The sequence below is a fragment of the Stomoxys calcitrans genome, chromosome 4 (assembly GCF_963082655.1).
Source record: "Stomoxys calcitrans chromosome 4, idStoCalc2.1, whole genome shotgun sequence".
Lineage (NCBI taxonomy): Eukaryota > Metazoa > Arthropoda > Insecta > Diptera > Muscidae > Stomoxys > Stomoxys calcitrans.
The window spans coordinates 25059020-25074541 of record NC_081555.1 but is presented as its reverse complement, the minus strand read 5'-3'; the positions used below and the strand labels follow the sequence as shown (position 1 = coordinate 25074541).

Sequence of the window (15522 nt, the reverse complement as noted above, 5' to 3'; positions counted from 1 at the left end):
ATGAGATGCTCCCATCCTTAATCCATTCTCCCATCGCCTTAAGTCCAATAGACGCCATGGCTGCCTCACACTTAATCTGTATGTCAATGAGTCGGATATCTAGAATAGTCTCCAGTGCCCTAGTGGGCGTGGTCCTCAACGCTCCGCCTATGCCAAGACAACATGTTGTCTGAACCTGTGGTATGGTCCTTATGTTGCACTTTTTCTCCATAGCAGTCCACCAAACTACTGAGACGTAAGTAAGTATTGGTCTAATCACGATCCTGTAGATCCAGTGAACTATCTTCGGATTCAGGCCCCATTTCGAGCCTACGGCCTGTCTACATAGTGCCCAACATCTGTGAGCCTTCTCAGTATGCTTCTGAATGTGACACTACCAATTCAGTTTCCTGTCCAAGATCACACCTAAGTATTTGACCTTGTCAGATATCGAAATCGTCTTATTGAGAAAACGTGGTGTGTTAAATTGGCGCACTTTCGTCTTCCTCGTGAAAATGGATATTTCAGTCTTCTGTGGGTTAACATTGAGAGCTCTGGGTCTAGCCCAGTCATATGCCATATGCAAGACCCTTTCGTCCCTTCTGCATAGCTGGTTCGGATCCTTATTCCTTAGAAGTTTTAAAGAGTGATTTGTTAAGAGCTTGATAACTTTTTTTTTTAAAAAAACGCATAAAATTTGCAAAATCTCATCGGTTCTTTATTTGAAACGTTAGATTGGTCCATGACATTTACTTTTTGAAGATAATTTCATTTAAATGTTGACCGCGGCTGCGTCTTAGGTGGTCCATTCGGAAAGTCAAATTTTGGGCAACTTTTTCGAGCATTTCGGCCGGAATAGCCCGAATTTCTTCGGAAATGTTGTCTTCCAAAGGTGGAATAGTTGCTGGCTTATTTCTGTAGACTTTAGACTTGACGTAGCCCCACAAAAAATAGTCTAAAGGCGTCAAATCGCATGATCTTGGTGGCCAACTTACCGGTCCATTTCTTGAGATGAATTGTTCTCCGAAGTTTTCCCTCAAAATGGCCATAGAATCGCGAGCTGTGTGGCATGTAGCGCCATCTTGTTGAAACCACATGTCAACCAAGTTCAGTTCTTCCATTTTTGGCAACAAAAAGATTGTTAGCATCGAACGATAGCGATCGCCATTCACCGTAACGTTGCGTCCAACAGCATCTTTGAAAAAATACGGTCCAATGATTCCACCATCGTACAAACCACACCAAACAGTGCATTTTTCGGGATGCATGGGCAGTTCTTGAACGGCTTCTGGTTGCTCTTCACTCCAAATGCGGCAATTTTGCTTATTTACGTAGCCATTCAACCAGAAATGAGCCTCATCGCTGAACAAAATTTGTCGATAAAAAAGCGGATTTTCTGCCAACTTTTCTAGGGCCCATTCACTGAAAATTCGAAGTTGTGGCAGATCGTTCGGCTTCAGTTCTTGCACGAGCTGTATTTTATACGGTTTTACACCAAGATCTTTGCGTAAAATCTTCCATGTGGTCGAATAACACAAACCCAATTGCTGCGAACGGCGACGAATCGACATTTCACGGTCTTCAGCAACACTCTCAGAAACAGACGCAATATTCTCTTCTGTACGCACTGTACGCATTCGTGTGGTTGGTTTAATGTCCAATAAAGTAAACTGAGTGCGAAACTTGGTCACAATCGCATTAATTGTTTGCTCACTTGGTCGATTATGTAGACCATAAATCGGACGTAAAGCGCGAAACACATTTCGAACCGAACACTGATTTTGGTAATAAAATTCAATGATTTGCAAGCGTTGCTCGTTAGTAAGTCTATTCATGATGAAATGTCAAAGCATACTGAGCATCTTTCTCTTTGACACCATGTCTGAAATCCCACGTGATCTGTCAAATACTAATGCATGAAAATCCTAACCTCAAAAAAATCACCCTTTATAACATCGTCTGCGTAGCAGACGAGATAAAATCCCTCCTCAGTCAGCATCCGTAATAGGTCATTAATGGTGGTCACCCATAGGAGTGGCGATTAAATGCCGCCTTGTGGCGTACTCTGTGACACTTTCTCCCTTATATTTATGCCTTGGGGACACACAATTTATCCACCTGTTCCTTAGCATATGGTTTATCCAGTCTCTAAGGACCGGGTCCACCCGGTACTGGTCTAAGGATTGGATCAGTGTGTCGTTCCGCACATTGCAAAAAGCCCCCTCGATGTCAATGCATACTGCCAGTCTGTAAGTTGGCATCGAAGGATTCTTCTATTTTATGCACAACCTCGGGCAGAGCAGTCTTCACCGACCTTCCCTTGACATAGACATGCTGTTTGCATTAGAGCAGTTCGCAGGATGTCATACCCTTTATCATGGTGTCCACCATACGTTCCATGGTTTTGAGTAGAAAGGACGTAAGACTTATGGGTCTGTAGGGCTTTGGTGTCGCATAACTTGGCTTGTCGGGCTTAGGTAGAAATACCACCCTTGCCTACTGCCAGGCTTTCGGATTATATGAAAGTTCTAGGCACGCTGTGAAAATTTGGCCAGACGAGGCGCCAGATAGTCTGCCTCTTTTTGTAGTACCGCCGGAAATATCCCCTCAGGTCCGCGTGACTTAAATGGTTTGAAGCTCATCAAGGTTTCCTTTACCATAAATTCCATTATTATAAACCTTCGGTCAACGTCATTATTCCAAGATTTCGGTGTCTCCGTGAGTCCCGTCGTATCCTGAGGAAAATGGGTTTTGCATCAAAAGCCTCAACATGTCCACCGTTGTCTCTGCTCTCACTCCTATGTCGTCTACTAAAGTTTCAGTTTGGACATGGGTTTATGAGAGAAACTTTTTCATCTTGGTGGCGTCATTTACACTATCGTCGTGTTCGCAGAAAAGCTTTAAGGAGGCACGTTTGGCAGCTCTGCTAATGTTAGCGTATTCCTTGAGCCGTGTGTAATGCACATCCCAATATGCCTTCGCTTTTTACCACGTGCTCTGTTAGAAAGTCTGCGGAACTCTTTCCCAATATTGCGAATCTCCCCGGTCATCCAGGGTTTTTTTTTTGGGCTGCTTTTAATTCTCGAAGAGGACGACTATCTTCGAACGACTCCACTAGTGCAGTCGTAATCCTGTTGACATTGTCGTCGATATCTTCTTGGAGAATCCGAAAAAGCTTGCCCAAATATTCTTCTGAGTAGTCTTCCGAATTTTGGCCAGTTGGTTTTCAACTTATTACGGAAGATTATCGGATTTGGGGCTGGCCATGCTATTCGAAACCAAATATGGCGATGGCCTGAGAAGGAATGCTCCATGGAGACTTTCGAATATATGACGATGGTATGACCTGCTCCTATCCTCTATTTAATCTCCCATCACCTTAAATCTCACAGCTACAGTGGCTACCTCACATTTAGTCTATATGTCAATGGGTCTGATATCTAGAATAGTCTCCTGTTGACATTGTCGTCAATGTGCTTTATGCTTGGACAATCTGAATTATCTTGCCCAATTTTTCTTCTGTGTAGTCTTCCGAATTTTGGCCAGTTGGTTTTCAACTTATTACGGAAGCTTATCGGATTTGGCGCTGGCCGTGCTATTCTAAATCAAATATGGCGATGGCCTGAGAAGGAATGCTCCATGGAGACCTTCGAATATATGACGATGGTATGACCTGCTCCTATCCTCTATCTAATCTCCCATCACCTTAAATCTCACAGCTACAGTGGCTACCTCACATTTAGTCTATATGTCAATGGGTCGGATATCTAGAATAGTCTCCAGTTGACATTGTCGTCAATGTGCTCTATGCTTGGACAATCTGAATTATCTTGCCCAAGTCTTCTTCTGTGTAGTCTTCCGAATTTTGGCCAGTTGGTTTTCAACTTATTCCGGAAGCTTATCGGATTCGGCGCTGGCCGTGCTATTCTAAACCTAATGTGGCAATGGTCTGAGAAGGAATGCTCCATGGAGACTCTCCAATCCTGAACCTCATCGATCAGATTTTCGGAACATATCATCACATCTAATACCTCCTCCCTAATCCTATTAACAAATGTAATGGTGTTACCAATATTAAGTGTTATTAGGCCGTTAGGAGGCCACCGTAGCGCAGAGGTTAGCATGTCCGCCTATGACGCTGAACGGCTGGGCTCGAATCCTGGCGAGACCATCAGAAAAAATTTTCAACGGTGGTTTTCCCCTCCTAATGCTGGCAACATTTGTGAGGTACTATGCCATGTAAAACTTCACTCGAAAGAGGTGTCGCACTGCGGCACGCCGTTCGGACTCGGCTATAAAAAGGAGGCCCCTTGTCATTGAGCTTAACACTTGTATCGGACTGCACTCATTGATATGTGAGAAGTTTGCCCCTGTTCCTTAGTGGAATGTTCATGGGCAAAATTTGCAATTATTTGCCGTTAGTATTTAAGAACTCTGCCAGGGCTTGGTGCTACCCCTCGAAATGTGGTGAGAGTTTGCATCGCACCCTATTAGCACCTCACCTCGTTTCCTGTCTGTTTTGCTTTCCTCACCAGACGTTGCAGCTCCGACGTTGGTGGCGGTGTTGGAGAGTCGAAAGGCAGATAAAGTGATGCCAGGTATGTTCCACTGTCTCCACCGTCTCACCACTCTTGCATCCGACGTTGACAACTCTGGGGAAAATATACAGTTCAAATTTCTGTGACAAATGACGCAGGTTCTCGACCGAGTACCGAGTACCAGAATAATTGGTAGTTGATATGGTTTAGTCCAGAGACTTTGTCGTCCATGGCTCCTGAATTAAGGCAATATGAATCTTCCCCTTGCTGACTTTCTCCATCAGAACGGGTGTAGCAGTCTCGCTCCGTTCGCTGGGTAGTTGCTATTTTAAGAAAATAGAATAGGACACAAAATGGAAGACTTCGAATAACCGGTAGAGAACAGAAACATATGACTTAGAGACCACTGAATGTCTTGAGTTGGTAAGGCTTGAAATGATTAAAAAGACAGAGAAGAATGAGAAATGAAACAAATGTCTCAACGATACTGTGATCGACAGTATCGATTGCCCTGCTAGAATGGTCAAAGAGAATAGGTAGGTTTAATTCTTAAATCCCTTATACAGCTAATGTTCTCCACACCAACCGCTAAAGTCCTTGAGCTAAAACAATGTGCTTGAGTTAACCTCTTTGGCTTGTAAGCTTAACGGGAAACCAACAGAAACTTCTGCCACTTGTGTACCTTTCCAATAACAATATGCACTTGTTTTACCGATTGTTGCTTAATTTTATTACAGGAAGAAATGCATCCTATTCCCAGAGCGGTGCTATATGGTACCCTAGTATTTTTCCTTGGATTGTATGTGGCACCTTTCTCAAATTAACAAATCGTAAACATCAAGTGGCCTGATGGCAAGAGTGGCATGCAGCATAAAATGTAATTGGTATGACTTGAAAGACTTCATATGACCCCTCTCCTTTAGGTAGAGGAGATTGCTGGCTGTTTTTCTGTTCTATTTTTGCTTTAGATTACTGCTCAACACCTTCCCCAAACATTATCGCCACCATTGTCGTCATCATCTTCAACATCAGTGCAATCATTTGCTTCTAACATGACTGTATGATTGTTGTAACCAACAAAACCTTTAATTTGATGATTTGGCATATTTTGTTTAGCAACTGAACCTAAGCAGCCAGTCTACATGGCCGATTCCTTTATTAAAAATATACCCCAACAAAATCCATAGCCATAGCCATAGCCACCATCGTCATTATTATCGTTGACTTATTAGAGGCGATGATTAAATTCATCATCATCTTCATCAACGTGATTGGCATGCATCGTGGCCTGAAGTATCAGAGCAATACAGAAAAAATTCAATCTCGTGATTATAAACATGACGCCGTTGAACTCGATACTAAGCCTGGCTGGCCTAAGTGAAAAATATTAACATTCACAATTTGTGGTGTTTTTTTTTACACCCAAATACAATTTGAATACTATGAGCAGCGTTAGGTGTATGGTTAATAGGTGTAATTTTTTGTTGTTGTTATTTTTTCTGTATTTTTCATTATTCGAATAACCAAGTGTTTGATCATCAGTAAAGTTAATAATTTAAAGCAACTTTTGTCAATTAATTTTACAGTTAAATCGATCTGCTTTTCATAACCACCTGCAGAAGTAGGTAAAGTCAATACAGACAAATGATTGTGCATCTGAGAAATTCTAATTGAAATTGAATGGAAGTGAGGACATAGGTTGAAGTAACAGCAAGGTTCAAGCGAAAAACAATGATAGGCCACTATAGATGGAAAATTTTGAACTCAGAGTTTCAGATGGTTCTGCTAAGCAATAACGAAGAGGAGAATTATGCTCAAAAAGTTCAGGCTAAAGGATGAGATATGATGATACCGCGATACATGGGAGCTATATCAGGTTATAGACCTATTCGTACCGTAATTGGCACAGTTGTTGAAAGTCATAACGGAACACCACTTGCAAAATTTCAACCAAATCGGATCAATAGTGCGGCTTGTAAGGGCTAAAGAAGTCAAATCGGGAGATCGGTTTATATGGGGGCTATATCAGGATATAAGCCGATTTGAACCGTATTTGGCACAGTTGTTGGAAGTCATAACAGAACATTATGTGCAAAATTTCAGCCAAGTCGAATAAAAATTGCGGCTTGTAAGGGCTCAAGAAGTCAAATCGGGAGATCGGTTTATATGGGGGCTATATCAGGATATAAGCCGATTTGAACCGTATTTGGCACAGTTGTTGGAAGTCATAACAGAACATTATGTGCAAAATTTCAGCCAAGTCGAATAAAAATTGCGGCTTGTAAGGGCTCAAGAAGTCAAATCGGGAGATCGGTTTATATGGGGGCTATATCAGGATATAAGCGGATTTGGACCGTATTTGGCACAGTTGTTGGAAGTCATAACAGAACATTATGTGCAAAATTTCAGCCAAGTCGAATAAAAATTGCGGCTTGTAAGGGCTCAAGAAGTCAAATCGGGAGATCGGTTTATATGGGAGCTATATCAGGTTATAGACCGATTTGGACTGTACTTAGCACAGTTGTTGGATGTCATAACAGAACATTATGTGCAAAATTTCAGCCAAATTGAACAAAAATTGCGACTTGCAAGGGCTCAAGAAGTCAAATCGGGAGATCGGTTTACATGGGAGCTATATCAGGTTATAGACCTATTTGAACCGTACTGGACACAGTTGTTGAAAGTCACAACGGAACACCACGTGCAAAATTTCAGCCAAATCGGATCAATAGTGCGGCTTGTAAGGGCTCAAGAAGTCAAATTGGGAGATCGGTTTATATGGCAGCTATATCAGGTTATAGACCTATTTGGACCATACTTAGCACAGTTATTGGAAGTCATAATAGAACACTGCATGCGAAGTTTCAGCCAAATCGAATAAAAATTGCGGCTTGTAAGGGCTCAAAAAGACAAATCGGGAGATCGGTTTACATGGGAGCTATATCAGGTTATAGGCCTATTTGAACCGTACTGAACACAGTTGTTGAAAGTCACAACGGAACACCACGTGCAAAATTTCAGCCAAATCGAACAAAAATTGCGGCTTGTATGGGCTCAAGAAGTCAAATCGGGAGATCGGTTTATATGGGAGCTATATCAGGTTATAGACCGATTTGGACCGTACTTGGCACAGTTGTTGAAAGTCATAACAGCATACTACATGCAAAATTTCAGCCAAATCGGACAAAAACTGCGGCTTCCAGGGGCCCAAGAAGTCAAATCGGGAGATCGGTTTATATAGGAGCTATATCTTAATCTAAACCGATATGGCCCACTTGTATTATCCAAAGACCTACATTAATAATAAGTATCTGTGCAAAAATTCAAGCAGCTAACTTTACGCGTTCGATCGCTATCGTGATTTCTACAGACGGACGGACGGACATGGCTAGATGGACTCAGGACGTCGAGACGATCAAGAATATATATACTTTAAGGGGTCTTAGATAAGATGTTACAAATGGAATGACTAGATTAGTATACCCACATCCTATGGTGGTGGTTTTTTAAAAAAAATGGCAATCAATCAAAAATGATTGAATCAGTTAATGTCTTAATTGAAAACGTTTTTATTTTCAATTATATTTTTAATTGAAAATTTTTAAGAGATTTTTTTCTGTGTACGCCTCATCAACCTTTGGATTCAATTGTTGTGTTGTTCCGTTGGAAACCCACAGTCCCAACTGTCTTCCTCTTTTTCAGCTAGGTTACTAATACTACCAGCTTTGACGCTGAGCGCCTGGATTCGAATCCTAGCGAAAACATAAGAAAATTGTTTCAATGCTCGTTATCCCCTCCTAATGATGGCGACATTGGAGCGCAGACGTTAGCATGTCAGCCTATGACGCTGAACGTCTATGGTCGAATCCTGGCGAGATCATCAGAAAAAAAGTTCAGCGGTGGTTTTTCCTTCCTAATGTTGGCGACATTTGCGAGGAACTATGCCATTTAAAAAAAATGGTATGCCAGCCATGTAAAAACTTTTCCATAAAGAGGAGTTGCACTGCGGCACGCCGTGCGTTTTCGGCTATTAAAAGAAGATACCTTATCATTGACCTTACATTAGAATCGGACTGCTCTCATTGATGTGTAAAAAGTTTGCCCCTGTTGCTTAAGGGAAAGTTGATGGGTAAATTTGCTATTTTGAAAGTGTGGAGACATATGTGAGGTGCTGTGTCGTGTAAAAAACTCTTCCGAAAGAGATATTGAAAACCCTTTGAACATATACGACTGTCGGAGATGAGAAAAATTTTGTATGTGCCGATCTTCCTGTGGACATTCAATTATTATATAGTTCAGCGGCAACCCATCGGTTCCTGCTGCCTTATTGTTTTTCCGCAGGTTACAGCAACACTGACCTCATTTTGACTGGGCGATATAAAGGGTGATTTTTTAACTATTACTGGCTTAAACAGCTCACACACGTTTTGTGTTTTGTCTCATTGTCAAACATCTTCAGTTTGGTCTATGATTTAACAATGAATCGTCTTACAAAAGAATAAAGTGCGAGCTCCGTTAAGAAACTTCATAGCTCGCTTCTTCCATTTTATGGTCAATTTAATCGACCCACTGAAGCGGCTATTCGGGCTATTGTGACTGAAGTTCGCTCCAAATGTACATTGTTGGACATTAAACCACCAACACGTAGAGAGCGAACTGAAGATAATATCGCAGATGTATCGGCCAGTGTTAATGATGACCATTAATTATCGATTCGTCGCCGTTCGCACCAATTGGGCCTCTGTTACTCAACAACCGCAAACAATCACCCTTTAGTATCAGGTCAGAAGGCTTAAGCCCAAAACGGCACCGAATCGAGAGGCCAAACATTTCTAAGGCGCTTTTAACATAACCTTGATCGTAGATGAGGGTCCACCTATCTCTCAAATATAGCTCCAGTATTGTCTGCTATATAGGTATCCAGGTTTGTAGTGGGTATCGAAACTATCGAATGAATCGAATATCGATAGTTTGCCAGTTCTATTGTCTGATTGGAAAACATGCTGCTAGAATAAAGGTAGCACGAAACTACATTTGCCCAAACAGTGAGGACGTTGAGGAAGCAGAGACTATAGAGCATTTTGCTATGGAGTTCCACTTTAGCTTGTTTTTTCTTTGAGGACTTGTATGAATTAGCGGATGTGAACATTTGCAACCCAATATTCTTGAAAATTTATGAACTAAATTTCTATGCAATAAGGCACTTCTCCGAGAGATCCATTGAAGTGTGCAATGAAAGAACAGAAGATGTTAATTTTTGCAAAATTTTGAAATTTACTAGACTTAGCTCAAAGTTAAGACTTAGTTCAAGGTTTTAGTCCAGAGGAAAAATATCACCTGCATTCCTATAGAATGTTTTAAAGCAATATTGTGTAAACAATTGCTTCAGTATGTTCTACCTTCAAAAGCTAACAATTCAATGGGCCGACTGACCATATTGTCTCTTAACAAGGTGTGAAAAATCACAAAAAATATATCCAAATATTTTTCAATGTAATTTCCTTTGCATTCATAACCAGTAAAATGCAGTTTAAGCAATGACCTCCCTTTTCGGAGATCGGATATCTAAAGATTCTCTTTTTTTACTTGTGTAGAGATACAAAACAATGGAGGAGACAACAGGAAATTTCAAACAAAAAGAGCTTTGGCCCATACATAGTTTGCTTAAAAAGGATATTTGAAAAGGATATTTTGTCAAGCGATAACACTTGATGTACAGAAGAAGAACAATTGAAAATTTTGGAATATACAACGAATATAAAATAAACTACAGCATAAAATATAGCCCCAGATTTTTAGGATTCTGAGTTTTTATGGTTGCCCAAAAAGTAATTGCGGATTTTTTAAAAGAAAGTAAATGCATTGTTAATAAAACTTAGAATGAACTTTAATCAAATATACTTTTTTTAAATTTTTTTTCTAAAGCAAGCTAAAAGTAACAGCTGATAACTGACAGAAGAAAGAATGCAATTACAGGGTCACAAGCTGTGAAAAAATTTGTCAACGCCGACTATATGAAAAATCCGCAATTACTTTTTGGGCAACCCAATAGTATAGATTGTCTAATTGTTGTACCCACCACCATAGGATGGGGGCATATTAATCTAGTCGTTCTGTTTTGTAACACCTCAAAATATTCATCTGAAATCCCATAAAATATATTTCTTTCTGATCGTCATGACATTTTAAGTCGATATAGCCATGTCTGTCTGTCCAAAGCACGCAAACTTTCGAGCGAGTAGGAGTCAAGCTAGACACTTGAAACTATACACAAATATTTCCTATAAGTGTAGGTCAGTTGGGATTGTAGATGGGCCATATCGGTTCAGGTTTTGATATAGCTGCCATATAAACCGATCTTGGATCTTGACTTCTTGAGCCACTAGAGGGCGTAGTTCTCATCCGATTTGGCTGAAATCTTGCATGAGGTGTTTTGTTATGGCTTCCCACCACTGTGCTAAGTATGATTGAAATCGGTTCATAACCTGATATAGCTGTCATATAAACCGATATTGGATCTCGACTTCTTGAGCCACGAGAGGGCGCAATTCTTAACCGATTTGCCTGAAAGTTTGCAGGAAGTGTTTCGTTACGACTTCCAATAACTGTGCTGAGTATGGTTTCTATTTGGACATAACCTGATATAGCTGCCGTATAAACCGATCTTGGATCTTGACTCCTTGAGCCACTAGAGGGCGCAATTCCCATCCGATTTGGATGAAAGTTTGCATGATGTGTTTTGTTATAACTTCCAACAACTGATTTAATTATGGTTCAAATCGTTCCATAACCTGATGTAGCTGCCATATGCACCGGTTTTGAATCTTGACTTTTTGAGCAACTAGAGGGCGCAATTCTCATCGGATATGGATGAAATTTTGTATAACGGTTTCACCCATGACCTTCATGTCCAATATGGTCTGAGTCGGTCTATAGCCTGATACAGCTTCCATATAAACCGGTCCCCGATTATGCTTCTTGAACCCTTACAAGGCGCAATTCTTATCGGAATGGACTGAAATATTACCCAATGACTTCTTCTCCATTCAGTTCATTTATGATCCGAATCGGACTATAACTTGACATAGCTCCAATAGCATTACAATTCGCATCCATTATTTCTTGTTTGCCTAAAAAAAGATACCGCGCAATGAACTCGACAAATGCGATCCATACTCATCGATTCCTCGTGATTTGCACAGCAAATATTGAACATACAGTCGAAATCGGCGGATAAGTGAAATGCTGAAAATTTTTCTCTCGCTTATCCGTAATTTTCGGTTATATTTAACTCGGATAACTCGATTCCTCGTGATTTGCACAGCAAATATTGAACATACAGTCGAAATCGGCGGGGAAGTGAAACGCTGAAAATTTTTCTCTCGCTTATCCGTAATTTTCGGTTATACTTAACTCGGATAAGTGAAATTAATTTTCAATTAAGCGAATAGGACAGAAACGATGTATGATAGTGTTTATTGATATTCGTCTTAAATTTCTGAGCGTTAATGTCGGTGGGAAAGACATTAGCCGGAAGTCGATTCCACATACGAATGGTTCGGGCGAAAAATGATTTATCTCGGTAATGCATGATCAATGAATTATAAAAGGGTGCAAGTTCCAGGCAAGTCTTGTATTCCTGGTGAACATTCTAACGTCAGGAATAAGATAGTAACGATGGAGCAGTACAACGTTTCTCACATTCCGACGATGTTAAAGAGAAACAATAGAGTTGGATACTCTATTGTTGCCAACAAACAACATTGCTCTCCGTTGAACGCGGTCAAGTAGCTCCAAGGATGATATTGCAGCTCCTGTCCATATATGAGAGTTATATTCCATCCTCGACCTGATATAGCAACTGTAGATATTGAGAAGATCAAAAGAAAGGTGAAACACTTCATGCACCGCTTTAGAAAGCCCAAACAATTGAATGTTTCTTTCGACACTTCGAATACATGTTGTGACCAAGGGTCATTACTTCGAATCTTCATGTCCAGAACATCAAGAGCTTCTGACTGCTTGATATCTACACCGTCGAGAGATATTGACGATCTTAAAGTATCGGTGAATCGTTTGTGGGACAAAAACAGCACTGCGTTTTGCGTGCATAAAAATCTTCTTTGTTCATTCGACCCCACTCAGATATGTCTAGCAAATCCTGGGAGAGCAAAAAGCAAATGCAAATTTGCCCATGAAGGATCTGGGGCAAACTTCTTACAAATCAATGAGTGCTGTCCAATTCAATTCAATTTTAAGCTCAATCATAAGGGACCTCCTTTATATAACCGAGTCCAAACGTCGGACAGAGCGATAACTCTTTGGGGTGAAGTTTTTATATGGAAAAGTACCTCACAAATGTCGCCAGCATTAGGAGGGAAAAACCACCGGTGAAAAATTTGTTGATGGTCCTGCCAGTATTCGAACCCAGGCGTTCAGCATCATAGGCAGACATGCTAACCTCTGCGCTACGGTGGCCTCCTGGGAGAGTCCACAATTTCTTGAGGACTGGGCCTATGGCCGAATGAACATGAATGACACAGACTACTGTCAATGGCAAATGAGTAGACTGGACTCGAAGTCTGGCCCAATAGAACGTCAATGAAAATAAGAAGAAGGGAAAGGACAGAGCCTTGTGGCACACCTGCGATTAATGTTTGCGTCGGAAAACTTTTTCAGTTAAGCGGAATTTTGAGTTAAACGAAATTTTCAGTTAAGCGGAATTTTCGGTTAAGCGGAATTTTCGGTTAAGTGGAATTTTCGGTTAAGCGGAATTTTCAGTTAAGCGGCATGTCATTAAAGCGAAATCAATTACACTGAATAAAACCAAAAATAAATGGTTCATTCCATAAAGTTTCCCTTAAGCGGAATTTTTCACTAAAGCGTTCTACAGTTATGCAGTTTCAACTGTATCGGATATGGCTTAAAGTTGTTCAAACTCAAATCAGCTTCATTACAAAAAAAAAACAACCTCTTAATGTATAACGACCCCCATTGACCCAAGCTATGCTGCATGTAGGGTGTTTGTTTTTTTCTTAAGTCCGAAATCGTGGATCACAATAATTAGTCATTACTATGATTAAGGCTGCTTTTGCATTTTTTTAGAATTTGTATGTGGAATGAATTCCTTCTTCACTTCACGAATACCTTTATGCTCTTGTCAAAAGTATTGAATTTCCTTTGAAATAAAAATAAATTCCTTTGAGAGTTCTTAGCTTTAGCACTTACCTGTATACGATCCTCAGGTAATTCGGTTTTCAATGACAACATTTCACGCGCATACACATCTGGATAATGGGCTTCCTTGAATGCTTCCTCCAGCTTCTCCAATTGGTAGCTGGTAAAGATGGTGCGACTGTGACGTCGTTTCTTCTTTTTCTTTTTATTGGCAAAGCCATTAAGGCCATCCAAAGAGAAATCTTTGCCGGCAAGAGAACCTGAAAAGAGAGCGAGAAGGAGAGAAAGGTTGACTAAAGGAAACTGATACAGTGGGTATGTGGGAAAATTTCTCCAAAAAACTTCTTCAAAGACGCTTGATCTCGGAGATGGTTGTACCGATTTAATCGAAATTTTGTATGCTACCCTATTGGAACCCTAAAAACACGAAATTGGTATAAAATTTTGGGGTTAAATAACGTGGGGGGACGCCCTATCTCAAAATCCACCCCAACGGACAGGTTTGCCGATTGGGACAATAAGGGTATCAAATGGAAGGTATTTAAGAGTAGAGTACGAATTTGGCATAAATATTCACACTAAGTGCAGGGAGGTCCCCCACCCCCAAAAACACTTCCCAACAGGATACTTATACCGCTTTGGGCAATATGGTTATCAAATGAAAGGTATTTAAGAGTAGAATACAAATCTGACACAAAAATGTATTCCTTGATGTCTGAGGGGTCTCTCCACCCCCCCAAAACACCTTAGCAGGACATATTTACCCATTGGGACAATATGGGATTCAAATGAAAGATATTTGGGAGTTAAATACGAATGTGATAGTAAAAATCGGGCTTAAATACCTAGAAGGCCGCCCAGGCCCAAAACCGCCCCAAAAAATTCACCCAAATACAAAAGTGGACCGATCTGGATAATATGGGACTCAAATGGAAAGTATTTGGGAGTATTGCAAATTAGGTCCAAGTATCTAGGGAGCCGCCCAAAGCCCAAAATCACTCCAAAAATACCACCAAAAATCAAAGTGGACCGATCGGGGCAATATGGAACTCAAGTGAAAGGTTTTCGGGAGAAGAATACGAATATGGTGTCAAAAATTGCATCCAAATACCTAAGGCGTCGACCCAAGAGTACCGCCCCAAATTAAAAGTGGTCTGATCGGGACAATATAGGACTTCAAAGAAAGGTATTCGGGAGTATCGTATGAATATGAGATCAAAAATTTAATTCAAGTATCTAGGGAGCCGTCCGAAGCCCAAAGCCGCCCCAAAACTACCGCCCAAAATCAAAGTGGACCGATCGGGAAAATATGGGACTCAAATGAAAGGTAATCAGGAGTAAAATACGAACATGATGTCAAATATGTAATCCAAGTACATAGGGCGCCGCCGCAGGCCTAAACCCCCCCCCCCCCCCCCAAAATCAAAAATGGACCGATCGGGGCCATATGGGACTCCAATGAAAGTTATGCGAGAGTAGACTACGAATATGATTATCGAATATTAAAAATTGGGTGTTATTACCGAGGGGGCCGCCCCAAAACCGTCCCAAGTGGGCATCTTAGACCATCATGACAATATGGGACTCAAATAAAAGGTTTTCGGGGGTAGATTTAAAAAATGGCATTAAAAATTAGGTCCAAGTGATAGGAGGATGCTTAACCCTCAAAAAACCTCCCAAAATGTGAATATTTTTGTGCACCATGGCTATATGGGGTTCAATAAAAGGAATTTGGTAGTAGGTAAACAAATTCTCCTGGGGAGATACATATACGTAAGAAACTTATTTTTCGTGTGGTGCTAATGAAGGCGCAGCAGAGAGGGCAGGG

General features: G+C 40.8%; 1 protein-coding gene across 4 annotated transcripts in view; it reads right to left on the bottom strand.

Moving 5' to 3' along the window:
* Positions 1 to 15522, bottom strand: part of LOC106082913 (AF4/FMR2 family member lilli) — a 304474-nt gene that overhangs the window by 171376 nt on the left and 117576 nt on the right. For all 4 annotated transcript variants that reach the window (XM_059366841.1, XM_013245669.2, XM_013245671.2 and 1 more), the window contains exon 4: positions 13746 to 13954. In XM_059366841.1, the coding sequence (XP_059222824.1) occupies positions 13746 to 13954 (209 nt within the window). The remainder of the gene's footprint in view (positions 1 to 13745; positions 13955 to 15522) is intronic.